This window comes from Strongylocentrotus purpuratus, unplaced genomic scaffold (genome assembly GCF_000002235.5).
Source record: "Strongylocentrotus purpuratus isolate Spur 01 unplaced genomic scaffold, Spur_5.0 spur5_scaffold_11, whole genome shotgun sequence".
NCBI lineage: Eukaryota > Metazoa > Echinodermata > Echinoidea > Camarodonta > Strongylocentrotidae > Strongylocentrotus > Strongylocentrotus purpuratus.
The window spans coordinates 25,199,679-25,215,453 of NW_022145596.1; the positions used below are offsets into that span (position 1 = coordinate 25,199,679).

General features: G+C 36.8%; 1 protein-coding gene across 1 annotated transcript; it reads left to right on the forward strand.

Annotated features, from left to right (window-relative positions):
- Positions 1–2,847: 2,847 nt before the first annotated feature.
- Positions 2,848–7,038, forward strand: LOC100892477 (somatostatin receptor type 5). Its single transcript, XM_003723907.3, has one exon. It carries the CDS (start codon positions 4,006–4,008, stop codon positions 5,170–5,172), a length of 1,167 nt encoding a protein of 388 aa, XP_003723955.2. The 5' UTR covers positions 2,848–4,005; the 3' UTR covers positions 5,173–7,038.
- Positions 7,039–15,775: the final 8,737 nt, after the last annotated feature.

A 15,775-nucleotide genomic window follows, 5' to 3' on the forward strand; every position in this document is an offset into this window, starting at 1 on the left:
TCCCCTTTTCCCCAGGAAGCGCCCATTTTGTGTTGGTGCATCCCCACTTTGACCGACGATCTACGTCCCCTGCTTTAGGGTGATCTGATCTACGTCTTTGTCGTAAAGTACAGCAGAAAAGAAAAGAAGTGGAGATAGGAGTGAAAGATAAAAGACATATGGGGAAGAGACGCAGAGACAGAGATAGAGAGAATATGTATGTAAATGTGCCCGTTTCGCTTTAAAATGCAAAATTGATCTAATCTAAATTGAGCCCACGCTACGCCGCTGCTGTTAAAACGAACCCTAACGATAAACATAACATATTATGCTATGAGAACGTACGTCGCTAGCTTTACATTTCATGACATAAAACCAAGATCAAAATGTTGGCAGACACGCCAGAATAAATGTTGCAACATTAAATAACCGTTTACATGCATATAACTGTTCTTGACATTCGTATGAGAATTAGGTAGGCATCCTGAATAATGAACAAAATAAACTCATTTACGTGAGTATGACGGTTTTTAGATGGAGGATATATAATGTCAAACGTCTCGTTCTCCAGCAGCCAGATTTTTGGATGACGTTTTCTTTCAGACGTTCGGATGGTAGTTCAACGATAGGACAACGAACTTTATCCGCATGATGAGGATTATGTATGTAAAGATCTTTATATAAGATTTCGACTTTTGTAATAGAGACCGTGTGAATTTATAAATATAACAAATCTCCCGCCCTTGAATCGCTTCCCTTTTTGTGAAACAATATTGCAATGCCACTCTATTTGTCGGAATCCTCTTTGGACGAATTACATCAATGATCAATGCATTATATCAATGCATTAGATGTGGAAAAAGGTATGTATGAATGATGCGTTCACATATTACCGGTGTCCGGTAATACATGAACGCATCATACTTCATTCAAAGTAGCCCTTGTTAATATATACTACTTTCTACAAAAAAGTTGATTGTCGTGCATAAATATTTGAACCCAGGTCCATGACACAACGTAGTACACAATTCACACTTATGTTACTGGCAGGGTATACACAACATAATTATATAAAAATGTATAATATAGGAAACATATAACCTGTGATAAAGTTTAAAACCTATTTAGAAGTTTAATTCCATGCCTACATTATTCGTTCAAAATCATAATCAAATATTGAGGGTTACGCCTTTTTGGTTCAGCAACAAGACACTATGTGCATATTCAACGCTATGGGCTTGATCTACGCTCCTAGTCTTTTTAAAAATAAAAATACCGCTGGATTAAGAGAAATCTGTCATCTTATCTTCCTAAATTTGATTGTGTTACGAACACTCACTTGGATTTATGATACGAATTCTCACTGATTCAATGCCATCCCACTCCTCCTACATAATTATCAATATTTGGTATGGTGAATAAATTACTAGCCTTATTTTGCCAATCGATATTATACATTTTCCTAAACGAAAAAATTCTCTCCCGATTTGGCAGTAAAAAAATGAAAGAAATGACTAAATATTACGAACTTGGAGATGAAAATACAAGAGATTCTTTTTTTTTTAATTCACTCACAATCTGTCATCGCAACAACATTTTTTTTGTTCATGAAAGATTTTTTTGCAATGTGTTTTACTGGCCAAATAAAAAAAAAAAAAAGTAAAAGGAAAACTCACCTCAAGAAATAACTTTACTTATTCTGAGAGATTTATTATATTCTTGCCCATTTATCTACAACAAAGTATATGAGAGAGGCATAACGCAAGAATAATGTACAGTTTCTCAGCACAACATGGGCATTGCCATTTTCTCGATAACGTGACGTACTATGTGAAGTCGTTTATCAAATTAAGTTTTCAAATTTATTGATTCTTCCTTCCCAGGTTTGTGTGGTGATGAAGCATTTGATTCACATGCTATTACCCTTTGTACTACCGTATATTGCCAGAAGGCACATTGCATAAATAGGTTGTGCGCTCTTCTAGAGTGATGGTTTCTCAAAAATGAAATAGATAGAAACTGCCATATTTTAGTATTTTTAAATGAATTAGTTACAATTGTTCCCCTTGTTATATATTTTTCACCAAATATTATTTCTATCTTCTCAGCTAACATTATTTTGTCCTAATTAAGAGGTAAAGGTTTTGTCATTGATTCAAATATTAATTAAAGCTTGGTGCATGGTACATGTACAACTTAAACTGATACGTCACATTTTCAAGAAAATGGCTGCACCCATGTCATGCTAAAAGGCATCAAATCGTGTCATGGATATCTTGTTTTATAATCTCTCGTACATTTTAGTAAGGAATAGTGTACATTAAAGGGCAAGAATACATCTCATTTTCAGAATACCTACAATTATTCTTTGGAGTAGGGTTTCCTTCAAATATATACGTTGAACCTGTACGCACAAGTACAAAAATAACGGTATTTTCCTTAGGCACTTTGCGAACTGACACACAATCCAACGTTGATTAGACATGACGTAGGATTTCGGAATAATCGACAAACGTTTTTCCTAGCAAAACTAATTTTCCTTTTCAAATCAATGAAACCTAAATGTAGAAAGAAAGTAAAAACAAGTCGAAAACAATGACCTTTGAAACAAACGCCCCGCGGCCGCTTATATACACTTTCTCAACAATATCTGAAACTGCGAAGCACCTTTTATCCCGGTGAAGGTAGATGCACTGATTAGAATTTAAGTGGGTAGTATTGGTACATTTAATAACCCACGATCAGCATATCAACCGCGAAATAGGGCTGCCTCTCAGGGTCAGCGACTGACAGATGCGCAGAACTACTCGTGAGCACTTGAAAATCTGTATAAATCAGCGCGCGACAACACCGGACACATCAGTCAGGCGAGGCAGCGCTGGTAGGTGAAAGCTAAAAAGTGGGAGAGCGTTGTATCCGGTTCAGAAGAGTGAGTTAAAACGATAAACGCTACAATTGCTGACAGCGAACGGAGAGGAGATAAAAAAAAATTGGTTTTTGGTTGAAGCACTGATGTGCAGACGACAGGTGAAGAAGTTCTTACTTCGAGGTAAAAGGAGCTGGTTTTAAGACAATCACAAGCTTGTGCATTCGTAGACTTTGTGAATTACAACTGGGGGAAACAAAGATCGATTTCAATGAAATATTCATATTTGACAGATGAACTTATGGATGACGATCGCAAGTAGATGAAAGCATCGATGACGAAGTCAAGGACAGCACAAGAAAGGCAACAGAAATTGATATTGAATCTCAGCTGTGCGGAAAAGACAGTTCGGTATTCATAAGAACCATGTTTGTCACTGATTTAGCTTAGATTGGGTAGCGGTTACCATCACACGGTCTTCGTATGCGGCATATTTTGCCGAGGATATTGCAATTGCGCGCCACTTTTGATAGCGTTGTCAATGTGATTGATATTTCATGAAGGATTTAGACTTTCAACACTGTACTGGGGCTACTCTACATTGAGGAAAAGAAAGGTCATGTTTTTCTGTCGACTTTTTGACCCTTGCATTTAGTTAATTAACTATTGCGGCAACGTTTATATTGCTATGTTGAACGGACAATTATGAAAGCGGTATGGTTAAAGCGGACAATAGATTAAATTCAACCAAACTTGCAGTACTTCAACAGCCAATGGACACGTATGAATGTAAAACTTCCGCCGGCTACTAGAACTTCACTGTGAGATTCGTGAGAATTCGTGAGAAATATCGTTTTCTGATACGAATTCATTACCTCGTTCATTCCTTAGTCAACTTGGGTAGCTTCTTGTTCGATGGTGGTGTTATCATTCTAAGTTGGACTTTCGCTTGATACAATAATATATTAATAGGCGATCAAATGCCGAGGCAGCAAAGAAAAAACAACCACGAGTTTGATTGTTGAGTATCTTTAATGCATTTCAGCACTGTTGTATAAGTGCAGTGGTCGTTATTTTAAGCGTTAGTCAGCTCACACTTGCAGTGACTTTCTGAACAATTTTGATGTGCATTTAGTTTGGATTCAAATATTAAAATCAAGATGAGTTTCCCACCCATTGAGCTTAGTTTAGCGACCGACAATCTTTCGAATGGCGAAGTCCAGTGCACGGAGGTGCTCAATATAACCAACGAAGACGACGCAGAGTCATACGGCTACAGTCGGGGAGAGACGTTCTATGTAACTGCATTTCTCCCACTCGTCCTGACGTTGGGTGTTCTTGATAACTCGGCTTTTATCTATGTCGTGTTCCGCGTCCCTCGAATGCAGACGTCGATCAACTGTTACCTTCTTAACTTAGCAGTAGCGGATATCGTCTTTCTGCTTGCGGGTATCGGGGAGAAAATCTGGCGGTTTCGTGGCTCCCCGATCCATGGTGATGACAACCCGCTGGGACAAGGAGGTTGCGTGTGGGTTTATCTCGTAATGGATACTGCATACTTCGCATCACTTTGTTTCGTAAGTTTGGTATCAATAGATCGATACTGCGCCGTCTGCAGACCACGTCAGCGATACGTGCAGTGTAAGCCAAAGACTACTATGCTGACAGTTGGGTCATGGCTTACATCGATGTGCCTTTCCTCAGCACTTATCCCATCGAATACGAATTTAACGCAAGTATGTTTGGTGTATTCTGACAGTGGTTTCTTTATGGATTGGCCAACACGATGGGGCATATGCACTCCGACACAGCCATGGATGAAGGCGTACGCAAACGGAATGCAGACCATTCCGTTTTTCTCCACGCTCTTTGTCAACGTCACCATGTTCGTATTGATTGTTCGAGGTCTAAATCAATCTATAGAGCGCTTGCAGTCACACTCCGAGGGCGAGGCAGAGGTCGATACACATATGCGTGATCGAATAGCACGCATGCTCGTCATCAATGGCGTCGCATTCTTCGTGTGTCTCGCACCTTTTGAAATCATCTCTTTTTCGGATATGGTATCGAGTGTCCGGGGAGAAGCGTATCAACTGTCTAGCGATGCTCAGGCTGGACTCCTGTACTTCAGTCGTTCTCTAGCTTATATCAATTGTGTGATCAACCCCATTATTTACACAGTAATGAGCCATCGATACAGACTCGCCTTCAAGCAGGCCTTTCACCTTGGCGTAGCTGCCGGTCCGGTATGCACTTCTACAGCCACCAAATTCGTTGGAAGTACAACCAACGAATACCTTCGGGTATCACTCGATACCAGAGTCTAGCTTTAAGTGAATAACCATACCGGATTTGCCACATAATCGCTCGAGGTTTCTTGTATATGTCACTCAAATAGTCAACGCCAAAGAAAATTAAATACATATACGCGTGCTCACAATCAACGATGATGCCCGGGAAATTTTGAACGCTTCAGTTATACCAAGCGCCACTTTAAAGGAACGTTTTTATTTTGTGAACGCCTTGAACCAGACTATTACATCACGAAAAGTGAGGATTTGCCCGTTATTTTCGTTCATGATTGCTTGAAACTGACGAAAATAATGCGAACAAATATTGCATGGACGTCATTATACATATATATATTTCTTTATCAAAATCAACACAATGAACAAACAACCGTCCCGAAATGCTGGACATTTTCACGGTGTATTTAACTTTGCTACATAAAGAACGCATGATTCTGTGAAATGTATTGAATTAAGGTTTAGCTGCAACATGAAGTAACAAAATATGTTATTGTTCTTATTAAGAAGTGCTCATGTGACAAAATGCGTGACGTCGTTCTATCTTGGTGTTAATTTTTGTTTTTAATACTCGAAATGACACCTACGTAAAATATCCTCTTGTTATCCCAACATAATCGACCCGTTTTCATCTCGAATATAATAAGTTTGCGTGCAAAGCGGTCATGATTAGTATCAATTTAGTAAGAATAGTGTTCATGTAATCCTGCAATGTTTAATAATTTTTTGTGCAGGTAATCATGTAGCCTGGATTGTGTAAGTGTGAAGAAAGTAATGACATTATTTGTAACGGTATAGTACGCTAAAACTGAACGTAATATCTTCTTTTTGTTGGATTAAGAGCGCACTTATAGTCCAAAATTTCACCTTATTTCGTGGGAAATATTATGAAAGGGACGAATTACCGATATTCTCCGTAACATGCGAACGAGATTTATTCGGACGTCTCGCTCGCTTTTCGAGTTCCATTTAAAATGGATATAACTACAATCTGTTTCAACGGAACTTGATATAGGCCTAATCGAAATTTACATAATTCCAAACCCAACCATCATCCCACCTTAATCACCAATACTGTATCTGTAAACATAACATTGGGTGTTCACCCTGTTAAAATGGTGCATCTCATTTGTTCAGACAATTTAATCATATTTTGTAGAAAACGAGTAAATTTTACAAAATTAGCCCGCAATTTTGAACTAGAGAAATTTAGACGATTAACCTAAATCTCTCATAAATTATAATCACATTTATTATCAATGTTATCAACGAGGAGAATGCTTTAACAACTCAGTTTTCTTTATTTTCGTGGGATTGATCTTACTATTTAAATATATGGCAAGATGAGAAGTAATTTGGATATGGAATATCCCCTAATGGTTCCAATGTGTAATATCCTAGTCAAGATACATGTCGACAAAAGTGTAACGTTTATCTCTTCATTATATTTAACTTGAGATAACTGGCTACAAATGGGATCGTTGAACGGAAATGACAAAATATTGCCATCATACCATTAAAATAATGACAGTATTTAAAGAGGTAATTTGGATATGGAATATCCCCTAATTGTTCCAATGTGTGATATCCCAGTTAAGATACATGTCAAAAAAGTGCAACGTTTATCTCTTCATTATATTTAACTTGAGATAACTGGCTACAAATGGGATTGTTGAACGGAAATGAAAAACTATTGTCATTATGCCATTAAATGACAGTATTTAAAGAGAAAAATATAATATACTCGGTATTTATACATATATACTTACTATAACAACAAAATGAAATGTAGCGTGGAAATCGTAAGTTTCATTATATGATTGACTATATATATTCGGGTTTTTCATTCATTTTTTTTAATTTTATTTTTTTCAAGATGGAATTAAAAAAAAAAAATTAGCGTTATTTTGATGTTGAATTATCCAAGAAAAATATGAAAGTCAGCTGATACAGCGAATGGAATTTAATTCAACAGAAATGAAGATCGGAGTGGCTAAATACACTTATACGATGAAGTTTGATGTAATAGTCATGGATGAGAAGACTTTTTTTTGTAACGAGTTAACCTAGTTAATCTTGATCCTTCCTATTACAACATTTGTGATAATTTTATTTAGTTCTTAGGGTCAATGTAAAGAAAATACCTATACCTATTTGAAAAATTCATCCTTTTTTAACAATGCAAACTATTAAAATTAGTATTAAGGTTGTTTAAGAAGAAAAAGAAAGACCTTGTTAAGTATTCAACTGTGCTTGAATTATTAAACCAAAAATACACAATAATTTGTGTGTATCAAATTGAGCACTTTCGTAGAATTGTGAAAATCATACTAGGAAATTGAACTTGATGATATACTGTACCCGACTTTCATGTTTACGTCCGCTTTGTAAATCTTGCCATAATGAAACTGAAAAAAAGAAGAAAAAATGAAAGATATGTAAAAGAACTTGGTTCTATAATTAACGTGTCAAACAGTTTCTTTTGTCTCGCCCAAAAGTTAATGAGGACTTGCGGGTCATTGGAAATGTAATGCTCTTTCGGGATTGATGACTTCTTTTATATTGTAATACAGTAAATAATTATGTTTTCAGTAAAAAAAAAAATGTTATCATGAATACGGACGAAATGTTACTATGAAATTAAATAAAAATGGGTAAAATTATTCGATATTTTCTCAAGAAATAAACAACAACTTTGGATTAGGAAATCAGTACGGAGAGCACTAATTAAACAGGGTTAACTTTGCAAGGATGACCATTGTCATCAAGCAATTTCTTTCAGAATGTTAATATCCCCAGTAAAGATTGATTTGATGCCAAGTAATACGTCATGCATGATTCATCAAAGACATGTTTCATATGAAAATATTTCGTTTGTGCTGTTGAATTGTCTCAATTGTCATATCGCTACCTAAAAACTGTGTGCAAATTACTGATTCACGTGTATTGACAAAATAAAAAATGGCCATTCATTTCAAGTGTCATTAACAATAAATGATATAAAATGTAATGAAAATGTGTTCCATTGATTTTATTTAACCTACCTTGTTTTTCTGTGTGTCTTAAAAGTTGAATCATTACAAGCTTACATCAAACCTTAACAATCTTATACAAATGTACGATTTGTCCTCCTTCCTGGACTTGTCCACGGACCGCATAGAGCAGTTTCATAATGTGAGGTCGAGTTGATTTTTTTCTTCTAAATATAAAAAAGAGAAATGAAATGTAATGGGAGTATGTGCTTAACAACAAATTCATGATAACATGACACAAAAGTCGCCTAATTGTGATTTTAATTTCGATGCGCGTTCCATATAAACACTTTCCTCGAAAAAGTTTTTTTTACGAGGATTAATGTACACCAAGTTATGTTTTTACATCGAGTTAAAGCGTTTATTACTTTAATATGAATCAATATCGCATAATATGATAAAATACAGTTTATTCATTTGTTTTGCCACACAAACACCAAATCTTTCTGATTTTTGGCTTTGGCCAGTGTCTTTATATAACCATAATAAAAAAAGGTTCTTTGTACTGGTTATGCTATCTTGCCAGATAATTGTTTAAATTAAAGATGATTATGCGCATTGGTCTGCTACTGGTAACATGTAAACCATGCAGGACTACCTGTTCCACCATGGTCGAGCAACCGGCGATTAAACCGGCTACCCCACAGGCAACTGGTGAAGATGGTGCGAAGTAATGGGGAAGACAAATAAGACCCATCAAAGGGCAGAGAAACTAATTTCAGACAACAGGACAGTTATGAAAATAGTCTACTATTAAAAAGAAAGTTGGTTCTGGGAAGAGGTAAAAACTAATTTTTGACCGTCATCATTGTTATTATGCAAGTGTGGAAGAACATCAGATAACAAATGTTCGTGTAGTCCAATATACATATTTCTGTGTACAGTGCTTGTAACTTAAACAAGACTGGGCCTAATTTCTTATCATTTTGATGATTCCAGAACCTTGCAGTAAACACCAATACTTAAATGCTAGATTACCAACCTTTTCTGATCGATTCCAAACCGTTTCTTTCACAATGCAATAGCATGACCAGAACTCAACGTTATCTTTAAACTCATAGAATACCAAAACATGGTAATAGACAGTAATCGAAGAAATATCGATGGCTTTCTTTTGTATGGAGATTTTGTGTGTGGATGAAGTCCTGGATATTATAATTATACCTGGGATCCCTGTAAGTGCTGGAGGATCAAGCGAGACAGAACTCAAAAGGAGATTAGCAATGGAAAGGAGCACAACTCCCAGGAGATGGTAAATATCTTGAGAAGCGAGGGATTAATCAACAGTCTACAGTTAAAGATAGCATGGACATCTGTATTTCCCATTTCTACATATGCGGGGCATGGGCCATGACTAGAAAGGATGGAAATAGAGTAGACGCGTTTGATATACAAAAATACAACTAAGTTATCAATATCCTCGTAAATTTGATATCTATTGTGTTTCTCATAACACAAAAATGAAAGATGGACTGGTTGAATTAAGACCTTCGTGAATACTGTTAGATGTAAATATTTAATATGTTACATTCTCAAGAAATATAAAACGAGACAAATCAATTTATCACATACTAAAAAATTACTAAACTTGGTAACGGTATGAACAATTTAGTAGTTAAATACATAATTACTCCATCGTAAATACTTCCTATTCTTTGTCATATTCAAACAAATTTAGTACGATAAAGTTTCACTATTTTTTTCCCTCTTCCCTTTAACATTTTGAACAAGCTTTGTGCAAAAGTTCAATACTGAAAATAGAACCTCTCGTTCAGCTGTACATACTCGCAACATATATTATGTTAGTAGTTGTAGAATTAAATTTGTCACGTTTTGTTGTGGTCGCAAAATTGAAGATGTGAGGACTCCTTGCTTATAGGAAAAGTTATCGGCTAATTTTTCGACCAGCTTGATCTGCCCCACCCCATCTAGTAAAATCGTTTATCAACACCCCTATGTACTTTCATCATCTATTCCCATGGCAAATGTCAATGTCAATATCAATCCTGTCTTCAGTGTAATGCCAATATTCTTGAAATGACACCTCATTACTTTCAACTGTCACATGCTTTAAACCACGAGAGATATGTCTCTACTGCAAACATAATTACTGGAGAGATCTATTCATCGAGTTATGCACATAATAGAACCTTCAAGGTCTTCAAATAACCGTGTCTATATGGCTGTTGGACGCAGTCATTATTACCCAATTTAGAGTACAAACACATGATGCAACTAATTAAGTCTAATTTTCTGTTATAAGGCGAAGTAATTAATACAAAAAATACAGGATGGTTGATTACCTTTCATGTGAAGTAAAAATATTAATATCATAAAGTGGCACAGTTGGGGTTTAACCATTGATGGTGTAATGGGGGTGATTAGGCATGAAGAACTGGGATGCGTTTGCTGATCCCCCCCCCCCACTCCGTGAACGGAGGAATACCATGCGTGTTCCCAAAATGTCCGGTAAAGGGGTACTTTTCACGCACCAAAGTCCGGCTCGTAGTACACAAAAATCCGGCCCGTATTGACTTTACACCCCGGGCTTAGGGGGTATTTTCAAAAGGAGGGAACATGCATATGCGTACCCTAAATAACACTGAGTGGGAAGGGGGGGGGGGGGGAGCGGGCTGATGCCACCATGTTAGGGGAGGGTCAGAGTGGGTAGTATATCAGCTCATTCCTTCCATATCCATTTTCTTTCTTTTTTCATCCATTCTATCTTTTTCTTTTTTTTAATTTCTTGTTTCACCTTTCGATATGGAAACAGTTCTCCTGTGAACTCGTAGCTACATCATCATGTTATTACTATTTCTACGTAATTTATGCCTCTTAGTTATGGATACGAGTCCATGACGTAACTAAGTAATTTTGAATAATTTCATGAGGCGCTGGTATCGATGAAAGCCTGAATACTCGTTTGCTTGCTCGCCATCCACATGAAGAAATTATATTCATGTGTATTTAGCATTCAAGAGGGAGGCCATCTGCGCTCTTTCAACCATGATTAATTGATCACTCTGCAATTATGGGTCTCTTTGTTCACATTATTGTTTGTATTTATCTATCCATCATCTTGGTGTAATTAAAATGTGAAATGCAAATAACCACGTCCCTGAAATTTTCATTGTAGCTCTTCATGAAAAAAAGCATATTCCTTTATCACTGTCATTTCTCTCGTACTATGATAGGTGATTAACATCATTATGGACGATAAATGAAAGCTAAATTATAACCTTGATTAATCTTGTTTAATACATCCTTTCACGGTTACAAGAGTGCGCATACGCCGACATGGGCGCCAATTTAAATTGCGAGTAAACGTTGCGAGTAGCTTGTATTTTATGCAGCATGCAGCATGCAAAGTGCATATTAGTATGTGCATATTTAATGTGAGCGCGCAGCTAGCGCATGCAGTGACGCAACAATACATGTGCGTCTGAAAACATTGACGACGCAATGTTTACTCGCAAATTAAAATGGCGGCCATAACCGTAAAGGGGGTGTAGACACTTCAATCAGATGCCCTTCCAGTTCAGTCCAAGTCAACCCACAGGTCGATTTAATCTCTTGATGTGTTTGCTTTAAGCTCTTCATTGTAAGTTCACCTTACATGACGAAAATACAATCAAACAACTTTACATCAAGGCATTTCACCCGTTACACCTATTATTAGTCTTGCTAAAATTATTTTCCCCACGGGTTTGTTCTCTTCCCCCCTCTTCGTTTCCAATCAATTCATGGAAATATACAACACCATGGCAACAGAAACAACTTTCAGGCCAATTTAGCAGAGTATATTAAAATCACTTCGATATCGAATGCCTGCACGAGCCATCGACCCACGGGATGACTTTAGTCAATTGAGGTTCTTTTTATCAAAAGAGTCCAATTCATTAGGAATTTTCCCTTCGCCTTTGCGTTGAAAGTGCTGATTGGTTTAATTTAATGTCGAGTTCTTTCATCCACTTTAGTCCTTGAATCCCTGGGGGAAACGGAACAAGGAAAGAAAACCTTGGGGGTTGTAGAGCACAGGTCTTGAACATAATAACTTGTATGGTTGAATAGGGAAAGGATGGTGAAAAGAGAGAGAGAGAGAGAAAGAGAGGGGGAAAGAGAGAGACAGACAGACAGACAGAATTCGAGAGCTAGAGAAAGAATATTCAGGAAACTGTAACAAGGATGGTGTAGTGCGAAAAGGGAGAGACATTTAAAGACTAAGAGATAGAGAGAGAGAGAGAGAGGGGGGGGGAATAGAGGGAGAAAGATAGAGGGAGAGAGATGGGGGTACATTATGGAGAGATATAGATTTAAGATTAAAAATTAAAATGTTATTGTTTATATATATATATATATATATATATATATATATATAATATAATAATTAAGAATAAGTCATTGGTGATATATACAAACACATAGACAGGCATGAACATGATATTGTATGCTGAGATCTAGAAGGGTGTTAAGTTAAAGCTGAACAAGACTCCGCCAATGCACTTCCATCTATCAGCAGATAGTACATAACATTAACTATATTTCGAGTCACACCATGAATACATTCATGCATAAATAGCAAACGGACATAAATAATAACAATAACGAATATTTCCAAGACTTATTGATTATTAGCTATTTGTAAAAAAAAAACTTTCGAATTCAGAAAATCAATTTTACATAAACTCTCATTCCGATCACGTTGTGTGTTAGAAAATGTCGAATTATGGTATCAAAATTTCACTCGACAACTCAAAAAAAGGTAGATTTTATCATATCTTTCGTATTTAACCTAAGGGGAGGGGAGAAACGCAGAGATGGAGGTAAACATAGATAAACAAGTAACAGGTTAACAGCCAATCAACATCAAGGCCTCCATGGTAGTTACAATTGATGGCAAAGTTACCATTGATGGTAATTTTTGTGCAACGGGGCCGTGAGAACGAGACTGAAAGAGAGACAAAAAAGAAGACCGAGGGAGAGAGAGAGAGAGAGAGAGAGAGAAAGGGATAAAGAGGGGAGGGAGAGGGCGCGAATGTTTGACTGATCATGTCTGAACAATGATGATTCAGGCATGGTCAAACAATTTACTATCATGCTTGATGCTATACCAGAATTAATCAGAAACACTGACAGACTGAAATAGTCACCCAACTATTCCAACTTGTTGATGATCATGTCCCCTTTTCAACGTTTGCCATATACATGTATAAAACACAGGCAAACAAAAGCAAACATTAAATTATTTACCATTGTTTCTTTCCTCGGGGATCGTGATATTTTTTAAAACCATATCAAGAAAAAGCAAATGCTTGTAACTCAATTAAAGAGCTCTCGTTTCACTTGTCGATGTTTAACCGGACCTTTAAGCAAGCAGGAGTTGAACAGTCGGAGTCCATCGCACTCTTCCCTCCAAGCCCGAGGTAAACACTCACGATGGCGATGATGCCTTAATGAGTTGGAGGCAGTCTTAGTGGGGTGCCACATCTTCCCGCCGGTAGTCGCCCTATTGACTCGGTTAACAAGTAACCCATCTGCCCTCTGGGTGCAACGGGAAAAGTTCTCCTGTCTCTTTTCTAACTGGCGGAGATGGCTCATGTTGCAACGCATTATGAATGTCCGTCTTCCAGGATGTTTTTTTTTAATACACCAAACTAGAATTTGTAACTATCGTTGTTTTGGCCCTTTGTTTCGCCATACAGAGAGAGAGAGAGAGAGATAAAGATAGATAAATAGATATATATATATATATATATATAAATATGAATATAAACAGAGAATATATATATACATGTGCATTTATATAAATGTGTATTTATATAAATGTGTATTTGTATAAATATGTATTTGTATAAATGTGTATTTGTATAAATGTGTATTTGTATAAATGTGTATTTATATAAATATATATGCAGAGAGAGAGAGAGAGAGAGATACTACTACTGACAATAATATACATTTATACAAACACTGCAAATATAATTCTACTGCGCTGTAAGAGCTCCTGATGTTGTCACATAAAACAACATAAATTGGGAGCACGATTATTTTCATGAGCCAGGCCCCAAACTATGTAATAACTCAGCATTAGTAACAGGAATATCAGTATCGTTAAGTACCTCTAAATAAAAACTAAAAGCACTTCCTTTTATTTATCTGTAAACTGTTGATTTAAAAACATCAGGAGCTCTTACAGAAACGATATTTATATTGTATGGAATCCTCTCAAAAGGATGACAGCCACGAGAATGCATGACAGCACATATCTTATTATTCATATTCACAGTATATCTCATATTTCAAATATCACAATACATTTCAATGTAAATCTTTCCTATGAAATTCTCACTTTATCTCCATGGCAACACCATAGCAACGTCGATTTTAAATCATATATATTTCAGGAAACTCGTTCGTGGTGCCAAGAAGGGTTAAAAAGTACAGACAAGGATTTGATCCCATGAACAGTACATACGGAATAAAATGATTTCGGCCTGTTTCTTGATTGCCAATCGACGTGCGTCCAGGAGTTTATCACGATTTTTTGTTTGGCGCACTTTTCATGCTATTGATTGGTTCAAGCTACGATATATGGGTGTCTGTCCACTTGCCCCGGGGGACGGGGCAGGGCTTTGCGTAAAGTGTAACTCCGAACCCATGGCATCATCCGTAGAGATAAATAAGTTTAAATTCATGTCAGGTGACCTAGCCACCTGGTTTTCTGAATACCTGTTGTCTCTGGCAGTTTGGAGAGCTTGGATAAAAGCTTGAAGTAAATGGGGAGACGTACTCGGCAGTTTCGAAAGTCATTCCCGTCTAATCGAAGTGAAATTTGTTGCAGACGATCTCCTTTTCTACGAACTGTATTGACAATGCTCTTTGCAAACTTGAGCAGGTCTTTTGATTAGGGGCGACGCTGAAGAGGAGTAGGGTATGTGTTGGCCGGATGGGATAAATGTGTGTGTGTGTGTGTGTGTGTGTGTGTGAGGGTGCGTGTGTGCGTGTGTGTGTGTGTGTATTGAGATGTGGTGTAAGGCGTTAGTTTCAAAATTCCTTTCGCTAAATGTCTATTTCTTTCTTTTTCTAGCTTTTGAACCCTTGTCAGTATTTTTGCGAGGACTTTTCCTTTACTTTGAGTCTTCTTTCCTTGTTGTTATTTTTGTGAGCTCCTGTTGGCTGATTTTTAATTTCAAGACTAAAATACAAGCAAGTGGGTGCGAAATGCTCATCAGCATCAATACTTTTCATGGCCCTGCAATAATTAATAGAAAACTTTGTACGTATCGCTTGGATGAAACAGATGTTCAAACATTCACAATCTTTGTTGTTTCAATTAGAACGGTGCACGCGACATGCAAGTTTGGTCGGTCATTGACCATTTGCTTTACTTATACATTCTTATAAATTTAAAATGGAAACCAGTGAAGTTAAGAAATCAGAGAAAAATCACACTTCAAGTTTCATGTTTCAAGTTTATTTTCTTTTAAAACATTCCTGTCTGTATTCAATCGTGTCTAGTCTACATGGTATCATTTTCGTCAATACTACTTTTAACAGGTTGTCAGAGATGTTCGATGCATGAGCACTTCGTA

Bases quoted from the DNA above. Each gene is read 5' to 3' on its own strand.
- LOC100892477 (XM_003723907.3), top strand. From the start codon at position 4,006: ATGAGTTTCCCACCCATTGAGCTTAGTTTAGCGACCGACAATCTTTCG.